Genomic DNA, 22,025 nt, shown 5'->3' on the forward strand with positions numbered 1-22,025 from the left:
ATTAGAGTAGGGCAGGGCAGCTAAAGTCTTCCCCAGGTAGCCCTGTGCATTCTGGCGGTGGCTCCTCCGACACGGCCAGCTTCTCCGAGCAGGCGCCCAGTGAGAGCCTTTACACACAGAGCCAGCTCCAAGCCCTGGAACCAGTAGCGGGCTAGGGGCAGCTTTCTTCAGAAGCACTGCATTATCAAGTTACTCCAAGACTTCAGGATACTGAAGGCTGGGAGGTGAAACTGGAAATCTACAGGGACACTATAAGCCAATAGAGAAAATCTGCAATATCACAGAGTCCCACTGACATCTGACCAATATGAGAAAACAAGGGAAGAAAATGTCCCAAACAAACCTAGATACTATATCAATAAAATCCAATGACAGCACAGCAGAAGAAATGTCAGAAAGGGAGTTCAGAATGTACATAATTAAAACAATCAGGGAAGCAAACGAGGAGATGAAAGAGCAAATGCAGGCATTGAAGGAGGAGATGAAAAAGCAAATGCAGGCATTAAATGATCGCACCAATGAACAGTTAAAAGAGCAAATATGGGAAGCAAGAGATCATTTCAATAGAGAGTTAGAGATACTGAAAAAAAAAACAAACAGAAATCCTTGAAATGAAGGAAACAATATACCAAGTTAAAAACTCCATAGAAAGCATAACCAATAGTATAGAACACCTGGAAGACAGAACCTCAGACATTGAAAACAAAATACTTAATCTTGAAAACAAGGTTGAACAAACCAAAAAGATGGTAAGAAATCATGAACAGAATCTACAGGAATTATGGGATATCATAAAAAGGCCAAATTTAAGAATTATTGGGATTGAGGAAGGCTTAGAGAAACAAACCAAAGGAATGAACAACCTATTAAATGAAATAATATCAGAAAAATTCCCAAATCTGAAGAATGAAATGGAAAACCAGGTACAAGAGACTTATAGGACTCCAAATATACAAAATTACAACAGACCCACACCAAAGCACATTATTATGAAAATACCTAACATACAAAATAAAGACAGAATTTTAAAGGCCGCGAGAGAAAAGAATCAAATTACATTCAGAGGGAAACCAATAAGAATATCAGGAGATTTTTCAATCCTGACTCTAAAAGCTCCAAGGGCCTGGAACAACATTTACCAAGCCCTGAAAGAAAACGGATGCCAACCAAGAATCTTATACCCAGCAAAACTTACTTTCAGATTTGACGATGAAATAAGATCCTTCCATGATAAACAAAAACTAAAGGAATTTACAAAAAGAAAGCCCACATTACAGAACATTCTCAGCAAAATATTCCATGAGAAAGAGATGAAAAACAACAATGCAAATTAGCAACGGGAGGAACTAGTCTAAAGGAATAGCCAAATAAAGGGGAAACCAAATCATGTCAAAAAACAAAAATGAGTCAAATGACTGGAAATACAAATCATATCACAACAATAACCCTGAATGTTAATGGCCTGAACTCATCAATCAAAAGACACAGACTGGCAGATTGCATTAAAAAGAAAAATCCAACAATATGCTGCCTGCAAGAGACTCATCTCATAGAAAGAGATACTCATAGACTAAAGGTGAAAGGATGGGAAAAAACATATCATGCACATGGACACAGCAAAAAAGCTGAAGTATCCATCTTCATTTCAGATAATGTGGACTTCAAGCCAAAACTAGTCAGAAGGGATAAAGAAGGACAATACATACTCCCTAAGGGAAGCATAAATCAGAAAGACATAACAATCATAAATATCTATGCCCCGAACATTGGCTCATCCATGTACGTCAAACAGATCCTTCTCAATTCCAGAAATCAAATAGACCACAACACAATAATCCTAGGTGATTTTAACACACCTCTCTCACCGCTGGATAGAACTTCTACGCAAAAATTGAATAAAGAAACCACAGATCTTAATAACACAATCAACAATTTAGACTTAACCGACTTATATAGAACATACCATCCAACAAAGAACGAATACACTTTCTTCTCAGCAGCACATGGATCCTTCTCTAAAATAGACCATGTCTTATGCCACAAAGCTACTGTTAGCAAATACAAGAAGATAGAGATACTACCTTGTACTCTATCAGATCATAATGGATTGAAATTAGAAATAAATGACAGAATAAAAAACGGAAACTTCTCCAATACCTGGAGATTAAATAATACACTATTATGTGATGAATGGATAACAGAAGACATCAGGAGGGAAATAAAAAAATTCTTAGAAGTAAACGAGAACAAGACACATCATATCAAAATCTCTGGGACACTATGAAAGCAGTACCTAGAGGAAGATTTATTTCATGGGGCGCATTCAACAAAAGAAGTAGAAATCAACAAATAAATGACTTAACACTACAGCTCAAAGCCCTAGAAAAACAAGAGCAGACCAACACCAAAAGTACTAGAAGACAGGAAATAGTTAAAATCAGAGCCGAAATCAACGAAATTCAAACAAAAGAAACAATCGGAAAAATTAACAAAATAAATAGTTGGTTCTTTGAAAAAATAAACAAAATTGATAAACTCTTAGCCACACTAACAAAGAGAAAGAGGGAGAAAACTCTAATTACTAAAATTCAGAATGAACAAGGAAATATCACAACAGACACGAGTGAAACACAAAACATAATTAGAAGCTATTTTGAAAATCTATACTCCAACAAAACAGAAAACCTCGAAGACATCAACAAGTTTCTAGAGACATATGAATTACCTAAACTGAACGAGGAGGATATACACAACTTAAATAAATCAATTTCAAGCAATGAAGTAGAAGAGGTCATCAAAAGCATCGCAACAAAGAAAAGTCCAGGACCAGATGGGTTCTCAGCCGAGTTCTACAAAACCTTTAAAGAAGAGCTCATTCCAATACTTCTCAAAGTATTCCATAAAATAGAGGAGGGAACCCTCCCAAACTCATTCTATGAAGCCAATATCACCCTGATACCTAAACCAGACATAGACACATCGAGGAAAGAAATTTCAGACCAATATCCTTAATGAACATCGACGCAAAAATTCTCAACAAAATTTTAGCAAATCGCATACAAAAATGTATTAAAAAGATAGTGCACCACGATCAAGTAGGTTTTATCCCAGGGATGCAAGGTTGGTTCAACATCCGGAAATCAATAAATGTCATTCACCATATCAACAGACTAAGAGTTAAGAATCACATGATTATTTCAATAGATGCAGAAAAAGCATTCGATAAAATACAGCATCCCTTCATGCTCAAAACACTAGAACAAATTGGGGTAGTTTGAACATTCCTGAACATTGTAAAGGCCATCTACGCTAAGCCCATGGCCAATATCATTCTAAATGGTGAAAAACTGAAACCATTACCCCTAAAAACTGGAACAAGGCAGGGATGCCCTCTTTCACCACTTCTATTCAACATCATTCTTGAGACTGTAGCCAGAGTAATTAGACAAACCAAAGAAATTAAAGGGATACGAATTGAAAAGAAGAATTCAAACTATCACTGATGACATGATTATATATTTAGAGGAACCTGGAAATTCCGCCAGAAAACTCTTAGAATGTATAAGTGAATTCAGTAAAGTAGCAGGTTACGAGATCAATGCTCATAAATCCAATGCATTTTTATACATAAGCGATGAATCTGCAGAAAGAGAAATTAGGAAAACTACCCCATTCACAATAGCATCGAAAAAATAAAATAGTTGGGAATCAATCTCACAAAAGAGGTGAAAGACCTCTACAATGAGAACTACAGAACACTAAAGAAAGAAAATAAAGAAAGCCTTAGAAGATGGAAAGATCTCCCATGTTCTTGGATAGGCAGAATTAATATTGTCAAAATGGCCATACTACCAAAAGTGCTATACAGATTCAATGCAATTCCAATTAAAATCCTAATGATGTACCTTACAGAAATAGAGCAAGCAATTATGAAATTCATCTGGAAGAATAAGAAACCCAGTATAGCTAAAGCAATCCTCAGTAGAAGGAGCGAAGCAGGGGGTATCGCAATACCAGATCTTCAACTCTATTAAAAAGTAATAGTAACAAAAATGACATGGTATTGGTACCAAAATAGACAGGTAGATCAATGGTACAGAATAGAGGACATGGACACAAACCCAAATCAATACAATTTTCTCACACTAGACAAAGGTGCCAAAAATATACAATGGAGAAAAATAAATAAATAGATAAATAAATCCTTCTGTTACCCTGTACTTTTTAACACTGCAATTAAATAAGATGTGATCTCATTTTATAGTTAGAATGTAAATGTTGACCTTGAAAGGAAAGCAAGTTGATTATTGTCATGGTACAAAGTATTAAGGGGTATAACCAATAATTGGATACATAATTCTTCAGTAACAAAAACAAAATAAAACTACTCATAATCTCTGGCAATTGAGGCTTTTTAAAAAAGCAATTACTTAATAAAGAATAGCATGAGCCTAGCTCTTAAATGCCACAGTTGCCAAAAAGATTTCAAGAAATTAATTTATTGTGCTTTGATAAGCTACATCTACAGAAATATTAGGTTTGTATTGCTAAAATTGCACTTTGCATTTGTAATGCAGTAAACTGCAGGTGTAGAAGGATTTTACAATCAAAAAATTATATCCCAAGCCACGAGACATAAGTGCAAAGTTAAAATGTGCAGAAGAGACCTTTAAAACACTTCTCAACAACAAAAAAGACACCACATAAAGGTGACTGTTAGTCTAGAATATTTTGTTCAACAAACATTCATTAAATTGTTAATATTTTGAAGACAACACAGGTTCCTAGATGCAGGGGATATGTTGGTTTCTTTTATAAGTACATTCATAATTGTTATGTGAAGAAAGGGATGGGGAAAGTATTCAGCTCCTTGACTGCTGTGAGAGAGGCCTGAGGCCTATTTCTCAGAAAAGTTAGTAAGAGAGGAAAAGGAACAACTACTGGGGACACTTTGTTGTGTGTGTGTGCGTGTGCATGTGTGTGTGTGTGTGTGTTTGTGTGTGTGTGCGCCCACGCACGTGTTTGCTGTTTCTGAATTTTGTTCTTAAGTGAATCTGCTTAAGCAAAGACAATGAAATATTTAAAACAAAAAAAAAATAGTATGAAAGGAAGAGGAGATAGAATCTTCACTGTAACTCTGTGAGAAACTCACAATTATTGCAAATGACTTAAAAATGCACATCTGAATGTAGTTTTATTTGGAAATGTCACTTTACTAAACAACTCTCTATGTCTTTCATCAGTTAACTCAACCTGAGAAAGAGTGCAGATCCAACTGACCTATTTTCATAATTACTGGGAGGATCCAATGAATATTGCTATTAAAACACAGAGTGGACTGCACACATTATTGAGATTTTTCACTTACTGGAATTTATTCTCAGGGAAGTCTGATGCACTCTGAGTCATTACATACCTAAAGTGATGCCATAAGTCTAAATATTCAGAAAACTTTTTTTAAAGAAGACAAGAAATAAAAATATTAACAGTATGTCTAATCTTACCTCTTCCCATTCTCCAAGGAATATGTGAGCCATTCAGGCAGAAACTTTGAAACAGTCCCAGAAAGCTCAAATCAGCATTATGGTTTGGATATGAGGTGTCCCCCAAAAGCTCACAAGTGAGACAGTGCGAGAAGGGCCAGAGGAGAAATGATTGAGTTGTGAGAGTCTAAACTCAATCAGTAAATTAATCCCCTGATAGGGATTAACTAAGTGATAACTGAAGTGGTAGGATGTGGCAGGAGGAGGTGGGAATTGGGTCATGGCTCTGGGGTAAATATTTGTATCTGGCAAGTAGAGACCTCTCTCTGATTCCTGATCACCATGTGAGCTACTTCCATCTGCCACACTCTTCCACCATGTTGTTCCTGTCTTACCTGGAGCTCTGAGGAATGAAGCTAGCTGTCTATGCATTGGGACCTCTGAAACCTCTGAGTCCTTAAATAAACCTTTTCTCCTTTACAATTGTTCTGGTGGGGTCCTTCAGTCACAGTAGCAAAAAAGCTGACTAAAACACTCAGTATGATTAAAGATGGAAGCAAGTCATCTTTTAGTATGAAAGTGATAAAATGAAGAGGAAGGATGGGAACTCCATGCAGTTTTCTTCTGATCACATTATAAATTCAAAATGATGATTTTTCTGGATCAAGGGGAAAATCCTGGTATACTTATTTAATTCTTTATAAAACTTGATATAGATTTTTTTTTTTTTAAGGCTTCCAATAGATTTCTTATGTTTAGATGGTTTGGGCTGTGTGATGGTAAGCAGTTGAGCATTGAAAGCTGTTTATCTCAGGAAAAGTTGGGAACCTGGACTGTACTTGAGGAAGAGGTGTGTGGATGAGAGATGATGGAATGAACCTCATCCTTGAAAAGACCTGTCAGCATCAGTGTTCCCTGAAAGCTCTTCTAACCATCCAGAGATATTCAGAACTTTTCAGTAAGTACTTTTATATTACTAAAATAAAAGGAAGGCCCGAAATTTCTTTCAAAGCTATATATAAATATATTCACTTATTGCAGGCAATATACCACTGTGGTTAATTATATGAGCTCAGAAGTCAAACTACCTCTACTTTTACCTTGGCTTCTCCAGAATCCTTGTCTCAGTTCCTCCCTCTCATGAATAGGGATGTTAACAATATCTACCCAGCTTATAATTAGCTGTGAGGGTTAAGGAAGTTAGTGTAGGTAAAGTAGGTAGAATACCACCTGACACTTTGTAAGAACACAATCAAGTTAGCCACTGGCTGTAACAACAATTCGTGGTTCCTCCCACTTGCTGTATGGTTTAGATCTTAAGTGTCTCCCAATGCACAGAAGTTCAAGTCTTAGTCACCAGCCTCTGGTGTTACTGGGAAGTGATGAATCCTGGGACAGGGAGAGCCTAGAGGAAGGAAAGTTAGGTTGCTAGGGGTGTCCCCTGATCCTGATCCCTCCCAACCCCTTAGCCCCATCTCTCTCTTTCCCAGCCACCATGAGGTAAGCAGCCTCCTCCACCATGTGCTCTGTCCTGACACATTGTGCTGCCATAGGTCCAAAGCAGTGTGGCTAAGTGACCATGGACTGAAATCTCTGAAACCAAAAGGCATGAGGAAATAAACTTTTCCTCCTTTTAAGTGGATTTTTCCTAAGTTATTTTTTTCACAGTAACAAAAATCTGACTAACACACTTGCTTTGATGACTAAAAAACAATTGACTGTAAATACAAGAGCAAAGAATCCCCAAATGCTTCTTCTAAACATCCATTTCATCAGTTGGTTAGAGCTCAGGCTAAGATAAGAATAATAGCATTGATCCATAAAGGTCTTTCCTTACCTATTAGTTTGTTTAACTATAGAACTATATTCCTGCCTGCAATTTTAATCCCAGAATCATCAAATTCTACAATACACATGAGGATGGAAAGAAGAAAGGAGCAATAAATTTGAATTTTCAGTTTCTCTGAAAATCTTTCTCCCAGCATGATTTCCAAATACTGTCTACAGGAAGGGCGACCCTTTAGAAACACACCTCATGCTGAAACTTATTGATATTAGGACTGTTTAGGCAGTCCATATGATAGGTGCTAATTAACCTATAACACCTCCACCAAAATAGCACAGATCATGTCTCACCACTGGTTTCTTTCAGGACAAAATCTTCCATCATGTTTTCAAACTCAATTAGGCTAGGCAAACACAAACAATAACATCTTGCTAATCTTTACACCCTAGGCAAATACTGGTACCTACAACACAAGGACAGAATGGCCCACCTTCTACAGCCTACCAATAGGTAGCAAGCAGCGAGCTCAGAAATTGATGCTCTTCCTCTTATCAGCATGCAACGTGTCCACCCCGTTATATCCAGTTATTCAGGCAAGAAATCTGAAGGTCATTTCTGAAATCTTCTTCAAGCCAGATTATCAACCTGTCACCAAGCCTTAAGAAATCAGCTTTCAGAGCATATATTTAATTTGTTTTTCTTCATCTTCCTAGTCTAAACAATTGTCTTTTTGTTAAGAATGCCCAACCATACTCCAAACAGAAAGAAATGAACCTCTTTGAATAAAAATCATGAATTCTCCCCAGACATTCATGGTAAAATTCAGAATACTAAAAATGGCCTACATATTCTGATCTAAGCTAATATTCTAATTTCTGTAGGGCTTATGTAAGTCTGTAATTATACTTGGTTATGTGATTTGTCCTTTAATGGATAAATGCTAAATATATTGAAGAGCAGAACGACTCTGCATTTTCACTATATATACTCAGCACCTAACAGTTTCTAGTCCGTAAGTGGTTCCCATTAAAGATTTGTTAAGTAAATTAATTTGAAAAATAATCCCTAAGGCATCTATTAAACTTCGATTCTGTTTACCCTGCACAGAACTAAATAAATCCAATCAGTAAATTATTTGCTCAGTACATTATCCAGTGACATAAAATACTTCACTTTTGTTTTTCTTTCTTGAACTGGGATGCCTAAAGGAGTTACTTACACATAAGCCTCATAAGAGCAAAGGAAATGTCACAGCATGTCAAAGTGACAGGCTAACCACTGTGGGGCTTGTCTCTGATGGGGGCGTTAAAAGCACTTACGAGAAAAATGCATTCATTTTACTCAGATCTCTCGTGACTGACCATACCATTTCCAAGCCTTTATATTCAGAAAAGTTCTTCATTGTTTGAAATTATTTGTAACTACTGGAATTTCTGAGTATAACAGTCATGTAATTTACAGTTGTGAATAATCATCTTGTTTGGAATAAACAAACATATTCCTGGTGATCTTTCTAGAACATGAACTCTGATATAAAAATAAATGTTAGACAGTGATTCAGCTAAACATTTATTAAACTTTCATGACATGGAAGTTTCAGATGCCTGTGAAAGACATATAAGGAATATATATAAGGAATGTAGTAAAATACCTTCTACTGTTATCCTTTAGAAAACGTGATTTTTCAGACAGGCTCTCCCAGTAGATAAATGCTTCCTTTACTCCAGGTAAACAAAGCATCTAGCCTCACTCTAAAATACAGCCAGTGGTCTGATTGTTAATGTGTTGAATTCTATGAATGTTGCTCATGTGTGTGTATTTATCTGTGTGATCTTTGAAAATGAAAGACTAAAAATAATAAGTTGACATTGAACTTAAGAATATTTTGCAATTGCATAGGAACACAGTTCTAAAACTATAAAACTTCAACATTTCCAAAAAAGTGTAAAACTATCTCATAATACCTAAATTAATGAAAAACAGAATGATGAATATTTCCCCAATTTAATTGTTCAGCCGCATACTAAGAATAGACAATATAATTTTTAATATTTATATTTTGATAACACTTAATTCACATAATGTAATCAAGTTTGGTTTATAATTGTCCCCGAAAGTTGCTGAATTCTTACTTTACCAGATAAAAACACAGTAAGAAGGAAGGAAAGGAGGGAGGGAAACAAAGGAGGAGGGAAGGAAAGCAGGGAGGGAAGGAAAGGGAAGGGAAAGAAAGAGGGAAGGGGAGGGAGTTAGAGTGAAAAGAGGTAGGAAAGGAAGAGATTATTAGGTGATTTGATTTAAGAACTCTTTTATAAATCAGTATGAAGGTTCCTTAAAAGGCATGGAACCACCACATGACCCAGCTTTCTATTCCTTGGTATTTATCCTGAAGAATTAAAGTCATCATACTACAGTTACATATGTACCCATGTTTATGACAGCACTATTTACAAAAGCCAAACAATAAACCCAGTCTAGGTGTCCGTCAATGAATGAATGAATAAAGAAAACATGGTATATACAAATGTAGTTTTATTCATCCATAAAGAAGAATGAAATTGTGTCATTTGCTGGAAAATGGATAGAGCTTGAGACCATTATGTTAAATGAAATGAGCCAAACTCAGATGAGTCATATACTTTCTCTCATATGTAGAAAATAGAAAAGACAGGGAAATAAATGGTGGGGGCAGATATTTCTCAAAAATCAAAGAGATCAAAAAGAGATAAACCCACAAAAATACAGTTATCTCATACTAGACAAAGGCACCAAAAACATTCCCTGGAGAAAAGATAGACTCTTCAACAAATGGTTCTAGGAAAACTGAAAATCCATATGTAACAAAATGAAATTAAATCCCTATTTCTCACTCTGCATGAAACTCAACTCAAAGTGGATCAAAGACTTAGGTATTAGACCAGAAACCCTGTGCCTACTAGAAGAAAAAGTAGGCCCAAATCTTTACCATGTTGTTAAGGAACCAACTTCCTTAACAAGACTCCTAAAGCGCAAGAAATAAAATCAAGAATCAATAAATGGGAAGGATTCAAACTAAAAACCCTTCTTCTCAGCAAAAGAAACAACCAATAACATGAAGAGTCTACAGAATGGGAGAAAATCTTTACTACATGCACCTCAGATAGAGCATTAACTTCCAGAATACATACAGAACTCAAAAAAACTTAACACCAATAAAAACACAAATAACCCAATCAATAAATAGCCTAAGGAACTAAACAGGCACTTCACAGAAGAAATACAATATATGAAACAAATATATGAAAAAATGCTCAACATCTCTAGCAATTAAAGAAATGCAAATCAAAAATAAGATTGCATCTCACTCTAGTCAGAATGGCAATTATCAAGAATACAAGCAACAATAAACGTTGGCAAAGATGTGGGGAAAAAGGTACACTCATACATTGCTGGTGGGACTGCAAATTGGTGCAACCATTATGGAAAGCAGTATGGAGATTCCTCAGAAACTTCATATGAACCACCATTTGACCCAGCTATCCCACTACTTGGTTTATACCCAAAGGTCTTAAAATCAGCACAATACAGTGATGCAGCCACATTTACGTTTACAGCAGCTCAACTCACAATAGCTAAACTATGAAACCACCCTAGGTGCCCTTCAACAGATAAACAGATAAAGAAAATTTGGTATATATACACAATGGGGTATTACTAAGCCTTAAAGAAGAATGAAACAATAGCATTTGCCAGTATATGGATGGAGCTGGAGAATATCATACTAAGCAAATAAGCCAATCCCAGAAAACCAAAGGCCAAATGTGTTCTTTGATATGTGGTATACTAATTTACAATAATGGGGGGACTAGGGAAGAACAGAGGTACTTTGGACTGGGAAGAAGGGAGTGAAGGGAGGGGAGGGGATATGAGGATAGAAGGATAGTAGAATAAACTGGACATTATTACCCTATGTGCATATATGACTACATGACTGGTGTGGTGCTACATAAATACAATCAGAAGAATGAAAGGTATATTTCATTTATGTATGTGATGTATCAAAATGCCTTCTACTGTCATGTATAACTAATTAGAACCAAAACAAGAAAAGAAAAAAGAAAACCGTGGAAAGATATCGCGCACACACACACACACACACACACACACACAAAATCAAAGTACAATGAGTAGAGAAAAGGAAGGAGGAGGGAAATGCTGGGGAGTGACACAGGCCAAATTATATCACTATATTGTGTGCATGTACAAATATGTAACAACAAATTCCATCACTTCATACAACTATAATGCATCAATTTTTAAAAAGTAGTAAGAAAAAAAACAAGAAACAAAAAATTCACTTCTGGAAAATAAAATTATTTGTGGCTAAGAAAAGTAAAAATAAAAATTAAAAACAGGTTTTTCCTGATATTGACTATTTTAATAACAATATCAACTAGTCACTATTTGAGTGTTTATTAAATTTCAGTGTTCTCCATGAGAAATATAAAAAAATACTGCTATTTCTTATTGCAACTCTCTTAACAGTGTATTATTAAGGTACCTTAAATGAGAAAATTGGAGCTGAGGAATTTAAAGGAATTTGCTCAAATTACAGACATAATAAACTGTGAAATTCAGGTCTGACTGGCTAAAGGCTCTTGTACCCTCACCTCCATTTCTCTAGAACAAATTTTTTATGTTACAAACATGACCACAGATGTAAAAACATAATATAACCTATAGCTTGAACCTTAAGTTCCCCCAAAGGCTCACATGTTTGAAAGACTTGATCTTCAAGGTGGCTCCTCTGGGAGGTGGTAGAAACTTTAAGAGGTGGGTCCTCTTTGGGTCTTTGGGTCACTGGGGACATGCCCTTGAAGGGGAGAGTGGGACCCCTGTTATTTCCCCTCTCTTTTACTTCCAAGCCATCAAGTAAGTGAGGGTTCTGGTCCACCATGCACTCCCCATCCTGACTTCCTATCTCACCACAGGCCCAAAAGCATTAGGGTCAAATGATCATGGACTGGAACCTCCAAAACTATGGGCCAAAATTAATATTTTCTCTTTATAGGTGGATTATATTAAGAATTGGCTGTAGTGACAGAAAGTTCACTGACACAATAGAGATATAAAAATGTAGAACTGCATAGCAAATTAGTATTTAGGGCCAAAAATATGTTCTGAATTCTAGCCCAATATTCTTTCCAAGAAAGTGAATTAGAGATTATAAAGATATCAATCTAAATTAGAAAGTATAAAAATATCAATCAAATGTGCAGGGAAGTTATTAATAAAGTAAGATGACTTTGAGAGCCAAAATTTATCTCAAAATTGATAATATTTTCACATGCAAATGGTTATACAATAAAGACATATTCTTTTGTACTGTTTTCATGTTTGTGATCTTCAAGATTAACCGTCTCCCAGCCCTCTTCTTCCTCCTCTTCCTCTCACAGTGACTCTCGATCTCTTGTGTTCACAGTCACCATACAGTTTTCAGGGTAAGTCCATGTTTGAGTCCACATCTTTTTTAAGTCAGCACTTGAAGGCTCAGCCTCAAGTCCCCTTATACCCCTTCTTTGGTTTTGGTTTTCTGCCTTATTCCCAAGTTTCCTTTCTGCTTTGTTCTTCTCTCTAAATAACTTTTGCGGCTACAGAACCCATCTGGTTCTGCCTTTGAGTCCTGTGTCACAGTTGGTAATCCCACATGTATTACACAACTCCAACCTGGTCTTCTGATATCACCTGCATCTGTGCCCCATCCATGTACCCTTCACACCCGTTAGGACACTCACTGATCCATCTTGGATCCCTCCCTTTATCCTCCATCCACTACAGACTGCCTAGGATCACAAAGAGCAATTGCCAGCCTATGAAGAATGCAATTCGCCCCTCCTCAACTTTCTGTAACCAAAACCTGCTGGTTCAGTTACCCCTGAGATCCCAGCTCCTTCCCAAAATAAGAACCTGCTTCTAATCATTAGTCCTTGCTATCCTGCTCCATCTTCTTATACCGAACCATTCACATCTGGCTGTAAGCCACAGGAACAAACAGGTCTGTTACTTGATGGACCTAATGAATGTTTTCCCCCAAAAGGAGAGAATGGCAATCTTTCTTAAACTGGTGCTGATTCTAGCATGTTAGAATGCTTTGCTGAATTCATCATGGAGATCCCTAAAGTCAGAAAAAGTAAGGCTCTCTGACAGTATCACACAGAAAATTGGATACAATCTCACAGCATGAGCAACCACACTGCTGAGTGGGAATAATGCTAAATAACAATGGCACAACCTAAAGAGAGGATCCAATGAGTCATAGAAAGGCACAGTAAATGCTGCAGATGAATTAAGTAGCACAACACTCATTTTGGGAGGTTTCAGAGAAAAGACTGAAAGTATAGGATGGAATTAAGATATAAGAAATGTGTTTGCTCAAAGTTTAAATTCAATAGAAGAGGCCGTTGCAAACTGAAAATCTGGATCCTCCATTTAAAAAAATAAGTCAAAATTCTTCAACTTATTTCTTTAAACTATTTTAAAATAATAATTTTCATTTCATAATAAGAAGATAAAATTTAATTTTTAAATTATAATAATTGAAGCACAGAAGTAAAAAGGCTTCAGTTAAAATTCAAATTCTGCTTATTTAATAAGGCATGAAGCTATGTATAAGTAACAATTTTTTTCTCTGTAACAAAGCTAGCTTAGTTGGTAAAGGTTTGATTACTAATAAATAATTTAGAACTCGTTTGTCTCCCTTATATTCCTAAATTTTACAATTATCATCAATTTAAAATAGTATCTCTGAGGAGATATTATAACACAATTGCAATTCAGAAGCTGGAAGAAATTATCCTAAATACCTTACCAGAAAATAAGTTAAGTGAGGACATTTAAAGAGAATAAAACAAGGAAAGATTTTGAATAGCTTAGAATATAAATGGGAAACTAATTAGAAAATAAATCTCTAATCTAAAATAAATTGTAAATAAGAGCTAAATCACTTGGATAATAGTATTTAGGATAAAAACATTTGGAACACAGGAGGACGTTTTTAATTCAAGAGGCGTCAATTTAGCTAATTTGGGGTAGATTATCAGACTCAGGAAGCATCCTGTGCTGCAATTCAGAAACCTAGACCCACCCAGTCAGGGAAGATGGTCTAAGCCTTAGCAAGATAGCAAAGGTGATAGTTGCTGCAGGACAATGTGCAAATTCAGTCTCTAGTTATGAGAAACAGATCAATAAAAATATGGTCCAATGCTTAATGACTGCCCTATAGTTGTTATTTCAGAGACCGTGGGTCTGGCCAGGGTAGGTTCACACAGTAGGGAAGGCATCTAGGACTTTGGGAAACAGATGTAAGAGCTCCATCTTAAATACTATTTCACCTATGTGAACTGCATAATTTCTGCCACACTTTCATAAAATGCACTGTTTTCATATATTGTATGATATAACATGTCACCTTTAGGAGTTGCATTTGTCACAAAAAATCTTCCTGATTTGTATCATCAATATTCCTCCTGGTTTCCTTCTTCCTTCCAAAGCCATTCCCTCTTCCACTAAAATATCCCATGTCTTCCCACCTTCACATTTCTTCCTATCATATACCTATTAGGTTGATTCCAGAAAAAACTAAGGTACATAAAAAAGGATGTCACTGATCAGGGGTTTTCAAGGATAAGTGTGGAGTCTGAAAGACTCACCAAGTGGACCAGTTGCTTTGAAGGGCCACTTTGACATGAGGGACAGATGACACTTTCATGCAAACAACATTTCACTCTTCCTCAAACCTGTGTGATTTTTTTTTTTTTTTTTTTGGTATCAGAGATTGAACTCAGGGGCATTCGACCACTGAGCCATGTCCCCAGCCCTGTTTTGTATTTTATTTTAAACGGGGACTTACTGAGTTGCTTAGCACCTCTCTGTTGCTGAGGCTGGCTTTGAACAGTTGATCCTCCTGCCTTAGCCTCCTGAGTCACTGGGATTACAGGTATGCACCACAGTGCCTGGCCCACTGTGCTTTCTTCTAACAAAAAGCATGAATGGTTTTGATAGCTTCCATTTGAGGTTGAAGTAAGAGAGACAAATATAATTTGCCTAGAAGCTGCCTCTTTACTCAATGCACTTGAATCTCATGCCTCTCTCACAGAGTTTTCCCAAACTTCTTTTCAAGCCAGAGGACAGATATGTTTTCTCTAATCCAGTGTTTACCTGGGTTGAAGCATGCTCAGGTGACAGCATGTGAGCATATTACTGCATGCTCCAAGTAACCAAGCCAAAATATCATTCTACTAGTAAACCAAGCACATTCAGCTTTACTCTTATTTTTGACTAATCTTTCCTATTGGATTTTCTTCTCCCATTTCTTTTCTTTGTTGTTTTTCTCAAGTTATCTAATTTAATTCCCTCGTGTAACAAGCTACCATTCTTCAATTTCTAGTTACGTTTCTATTACAGCCAATCTCTCCACTACACTCAAGTTTTGCATTTCATTACCCAATTACAGTAGTCACCTTTAGGAGTTGCATTTCAGCTTAGCCTGGCTAAACTCTCTTAGTAAAATTCTAAAAATCTCCCACTGTCCAAACAATAAGCCCACTTTGAAACCCTTTGTTAATGTTTGTCTGAAAAGATTGCTCAATAAGATCAAAGACTGAATAAAATATTAGTTACATACATATACTTAGAAGATTGAAGGAACTGTACCTTTTCCCAGAAGATAGCTAACATCAACACACTCAACAAAGTTGTCTAAATTTCAAAGTACCCTATAGATGAATCACAGCATGCACTACCATGGTTCCACATACCATAAAAATGTTTCAAAGGTTTTGCCTCATTATTCCACCTCAGCCTCAGCAAGAGCTAAAAAAAATATAAAGGTCAAGCCATCCTTTCTGATTATAGAAAATGATCATGATTCAACCATAGGTAAATTCTCCCAACATTTACATATTTATCCAAGCCTCATCCTAGATCTCTTCATCTCTTAGCATGTATTGGTATTTGTTGGTCTTGTTTAGTGGAAATTCTGGATCCCCTGAATGAGGGCTATAATCTTTTGCTATGTTCTATTCACCACATACCCCAACCAACATCATACGAACTGTTCACTTATTTCAAGACTAATATAAATAGGATTTTCCACCTGGAAAAGTTAATTGTAATTCAACAGTTTTCTGAAATTACAGTTATGATTTACTTTTCAGGAGAAAATAACACCAGAAAAATTTCCAGTGAAATCACCAATTTAAAAATATATATGCCACTTTATAAAAATTCCTATTTTGTTGCTCTATGTGAAATGAAAATTCAATATTTTTACTTGTTTTTATTTTCTCTTGAAAAATGTTAAAGGAATCTTTAAATCTTTAAAAATGTTAAAGGTGGCACTGTATATAATATTGATTCTTTTTGCACCAAAAATGAGATAGATTTAGTAATCTTCTAAGTATCCTTGTGGGTATATGTCACTAGACTAGAATGCAGTAAGAATTATATGTGCTTAAAAACGCAGTTATATTTGCTTTACAAATTACTTGTTACTTACTTTTTAAAGTGAGCATAAAATATTTTAATAAGCATCCAAGTTCTCTAATAACATGAAAAGAAATTACACATAAAAAGAATCTTAAAAAGGGAGTTGATATGTGTAAATCTTCAAACTGACATTTGGTAATAATCTTCTAAGGAAATCAAATTAAAAGAAGTTAAAATTAATAGATGTCTTCACATTTTTGAAAAATATTATAAGGGGAAATGCTTAATGACACTATGTATAAAGTTTAATTTTATTGACAGAATGTAAGGATGATGTGTTGGCCATTTCAAGTATTTGATGTCAGAAATAAACAAAGTTTTGACAATTTATTTTGTGAATTTGAGATTTTTTAAAGAATGATTAAGACAGAGATTAAAAGTCCCCAAACCTGTTGACACTGTGTTTGGTTCTGTATAATGTCACTATTCAGTGCTATACAAGAACTTCTTAAAGTAATAAGAAGTCTATTTTTTGTAATAAGATGGATGAAACCAGAGATATTTATCAAATATACTATTCTTTCTGATTTTTTACAAACAGGCCAATGAATCTAAATAATCAGGATTAGGGAGGAGAAAGGAGGAGGAAGAAGCAAGAAAAGACACATGGAAAAGTTCTAGAATTTGTTTTCCACCTCATTTGGAAATGGGAAAAATAGGATCATTTCTTTCAACAACCTGAAAACTAAACACGCTCCTGTCATGGAAGGAGAAGATGGAGGGTGTAGTTGTTAAGGATCGCCTTCTCAACAGGTGCACACTTTCTGCTTTCTCCACAGATCACTTTTATAGCCAACAACATCATTAAGATCTCAATCATCAAAAACACCTTTATTAAATACATGGTGTAAAAGAGATGCTATATATAGTCCCTGATCCAGAGGAATAAAACCTCTTCCTCAAAAAGTGTTTAATCTAACAATTAATGGTACAACCAGAAGGAAAACTACATTATTCCTATTTAAGTCTGTTCACTTCATTATTCCTATTTAAGTCTGTTCACTTCATCTTGTGGACATTTTTTAGCATGGCATGACAATGGAAATATAAATTATTCTTTACAAATACATCAAAATTATTAAAAGAAAAAATTCAAACAAGATTTTAAACCCCACTTTTGTTCTATAGCCACGTATGAATTCCAAACTGCCAAAACAGAAACAGAAGACTTAACATTTCATTGTCTGAGTTAAAAAATACTTACACTATTGGTTTTTCCAGGCGACTTCCCTGTGAACCAACAATTTCCCCCAGTGTACAAAACACTTGTCCCAGAAAGTCCTAAAAATAAAAGAATTAAAGCTCATAAGTTCCCAATCTTTACAGTATATATTTTATACATCACATTTGCATTATTCTCATTAATGTAGTATTGAATTTTTAATGTCTAATAATAAATAAGACCAGTCTGCATTAATTTTAGCACAGGTCTTCCCATAGTATTTTTGCATAGTATTTGTGCTTTTATTCACAGAATAAGTTTGTTACTTTGCGTTTTCAGATGCTGTGTTTGTATTATGATCTAAACTAAAATGAAAATAGAAAAAAACTGTTTGTAGTTTTGAATGCTTGACTTAGGGCTTTGCTGAGACTTCTAAAGGGCTAGGTGAGGAGACAAATCTAAACTGCAAAGGGCAGAGGTGGCTAATGAGCCAGCACTACTTAGTGAAAGGTTGGTGTGATGTAGCAGCAACCACTGGGGTCCAGATCCATACTGCCATGTGTCCAGTACCACCACTCATCACCTACCATTATGGGCAATTAACTTCTCCAGCTTCCTCCTCTCTAAAATGTATTAGTAACCACCAAAGTCATTTTAAGGGTTCATTGAGTTACTGTATGAGTTAATGTTAGCACATAGTTAAGTGTCTAAAAGTGGGTTAAGTAAAATATAATGTTCATTAGCATACAACTGGAAAAACTCGTCAAGACAGAATAACCCTGCAAAATGAGAAACACTTTACATAAAAAAGACACTAACAGTCTAGGAGGTTAATTTTTTTGTAAGTAGCACAGCCAGGACCAACTCAAATGATCTGATGCTAGACTGACAGGCCACCAGTCAATAAAAATACAATGTAACTTCTCATGTCCACATTATAAGGGTTCCAACACCATCTGAATATGTGGATCAAGAAACATAGAGTTGTGGCCTGGGGTTGTGGCTCAGTGGTAGAGCTCTTGACTAGCATGTGTGGGGCACTGGGTTCAATTCTCAACACTACATATAAATAAATGAATAAAATAAAGGTCCATCAACATCTAAAAACATATTATATGTTTTTATTTCATATATATAATAAATTATATGCATATATATATTTATTATATATATAAAAGAAACAGGGAGTTGTTTCACAGAAAAATACCCACACCCCTCCATTTGAACCTATATGTGATTCAAAGAACTACACTGACCTGAAAGAGAAGGTGAGAGATCTCTCTGAAATGACTGTATAGTGAACTGGCCCCAGAGAAACCCCAAGGATGAACAGAGGACTAACAGTAAACAAAATATTTTATTTTTTAGTAAATCAGATTTAGCAATCTATTTATTAAATATTCAAAGCACTGGAGTTACAGAGAAATTACTTTTTTTAAATAAAGCCAGTTCATGTTGGGAAATTTTATTGGCCCTACTTATAGACAAACCACCTGAGGTATAAAATATATAAGCAACTTACTCAGTGCTACGATGTGGAGCCAATAGTCCAAATCCAAGGTTCATCCACTGAGTACTCTACCCAGCCCTGCCACTTCCCTACTTCTAATCTAAGGGGAACAATGAGACACAGACACAGAGAAGCCCAATGAGCCGCCGAAGTAAAAACTGTTTTTTCAGGGGGGAAGAGAAGGGGAAGGTGGAGAGAAGTCTGAGTCAAAAGATAGGAAAAATAGTAGGATAGTTAGGGGAAGTTTTAGAGGAAATAAGCTGTGAGAGTCAGGTAGGAATCAGATTGTGGAGAAGAGAACTAGCTACTCTAGACTTAGAGAATAGATCAGTTACAGGCAAGAAAGAAATGAGAAAAGAAGGGCGCTCAAGTAAATGAAAAGAAGATGAAGAGACAAGATTATGGAGGACCCCCTTGGCTAAATGAAAGTGGCCTTAGGGTAATCGGAAGTGACTGAAGCCTTGTGGCAATGCAGAAACACCATTAGAACAGTGCAATCAGACAAATAATCATGTACCAGTTTACAGAATGTACTGAGAATGAGGGGAAAAACTGGAAGCCAGACCAATTAGAAGGCCACAGGGATTAATAAGAAGCAGCGCAAAGGCCCAAACTAAGGTTGAAGCAAATGGCAGGGAACAGCACACAGAAGAGAGAGAAGATGGTGAAAACTGTTTCTGCACATGGTAGTGGTTGGGGGCAGTGGGGACGGGGACAGGGAGATGAAAAATAACTCTGAATCTAGAACTTGGCGACTGAGAATGGCTACACCATCATAAAACTGCAACTCATGTTAACTTTGCTTTCAAAAATGCAAAAGGAACTCAAAGTGAAGCATTAAATTTAAATTAAACATTCTTAACACATCCTTACTAATAATAGTTTTTAAAATATGGTTATGGGAGTTTAATAAACCTAAATTCATCTAAATTCATGATAGCTAGATAGAGCAGAATACTGAACATTTATCTGGAACAAATCATTGCTTTTCTGAGTCAGCTGCAAAAAAACACACATGAGGGATTCTAGAACCCTTTTCTAAGCAGACTTGCCTTAATGGACAGCTGCAAATGTTACATATTAAATAGATTTGGCTGAGTAGTCTCAGTAAAAGCTATATACTATAGTTATTCAAGAGAACAAATCTGAAAATATTAAGCATGTTTAGATTAGGGTTCATGCCTACTAGCAAACAGAAAAGAACATCATTGAATCATCATTGCTGAACAACAAAATTAAAATAATTAATTAATATAATGTGCACCAGAAGCTATGTTATGAATCTGTGTGCATTATCCCAATAATTATTGTACACTGTATCCCCATGTATGGACAGCATGTATGTAGTAGTTCTGAGTTTCTGTGTATTGGCATATTCCCTATCAAGCAGCACATTTACTACTCACAGTGCAAAGTCACCAAATCATATTTATCAACCACTCATTCTGTAGGAACTTAACATTCTACCAAATTCATGTTTTAGTTGTTCTAGTAGTTCATATTTCCTACATATTTATATAATGTTAGTAACATAGTATCCTTAAATAAATATTTTAGATATTTTGGTCTGTAGTTAGATACAGATGGAAATAAAGGCAAGCTAGCTATGAGCTGCTTTATTGTTTCTTCCTCTACTGTCATATTCCCACTAATGAGTCATTATAATTAGGGTATAGTAATATTTTCAGTAACAAGTCCAGGCCTGGTTCCACAAGTCTAACCCACACATAGACCAAATCTACTTGGAATGTCTCCAGTCCCCAAAAAATTATTTTATTTATTCAAGCATTTTAGCCACTGGACTTCCTCAAACCAACCATGAAATCAATAAATGATGGAACTAATGGATTATTACATTAAATAATAATAAACTGATAGAACTTAGTTTTGGAATCTGTTTAAATGTATATAAACCATATTAATATACTGGATGACTTCCAACACTCTTAAAATGTATCTAAATATCATCCTTAATTCAGTATGCTGGTATTAAAGCTGAAGGACCTAACAGGCAGAGGTGGAAGTGATAAGAGAAAATAGCATGTACAGTAGGACAAGGCATTATCTAACAATAATATGAGTTTCACATTGCATAGTTTTTAAAAATTAATCAAATATTCAGAAGGAGGGATTCGGATTATTCCCATACAATCTAAATCTAGATTTTATTACTAACAACTGGCTCAAAATCTAAAGAAGCATTTATATATTATTAGGTTCCAACTGATTATTATACACAGTTGTTTCTTCTTTTTATTAATATACAGGAGAATGTCTATTCTATGAGCATTAATACTTTTATTCCTTCAAATTTATTGCTTTAATTATTTCTTAAGTACTGATCAATTCTCTGTATCTAAACTGTATTTTATCTTGTAGATTACTACTTGTCTATATTCATGAAAATTACCTTAATATCATGGGCTTTAGTAATTCTGCATGTATAAAAGTAAAATTGACTTTTCAATAAAAGAACTAGTATTGTTTATTGGTCTGTTTGCTACCTTGCTTACTAGATACAAAAATTAATGGCTCCTGTATATTGTTTAAAAAAATGTA

The 22,025-nt window shown here is 35.4% G+C and overlaps 1 protein-coding gene and 1 long non-coding RNA gene across 2 annotated transcripts in view; both read right to left on the reverse strand.

Annotated features, from left to right (window-relative positions):
- LOC306660854 overlaps nucleotides 1-22,025 on the reverse strand; it is a 610,682-nt gene that overhangs the window by 271,326 nt on the left and 317,331 nt on the right. The gene's annotated exons all lie outside the window — the stretch shown is intronic.
- The window catches only part of CPNE8 (copine 8), a 199,266-nt gene that overhangs the window by 114,085 nt on the left and 63,156 nt on the right, over nucleotides 1-22,025 (reverse strand). The window contains exon 6 of the mRNA XM_079139378.1: nucleotides 17,999-18,075. Coding sequence (XP_078995504.1) covers nucleotides 17,999-18,075 — 77 coding nt within the window. The remainder of the gene's footprint in view (nucleotides 1-17,998; nucleotides 18,076-22,025) is intronic.

Source organism: Sciurus vulgaris, assembly GCF_902686455.1.
Source record: "Sciurus vulgaris genome assembly, chromosome: 5".
NCBI lineage: Eukaryota > Metazoa > Chordata > Mammalia > Rodentia > Sciuridae > Sciurus > Sciurus vulgaris.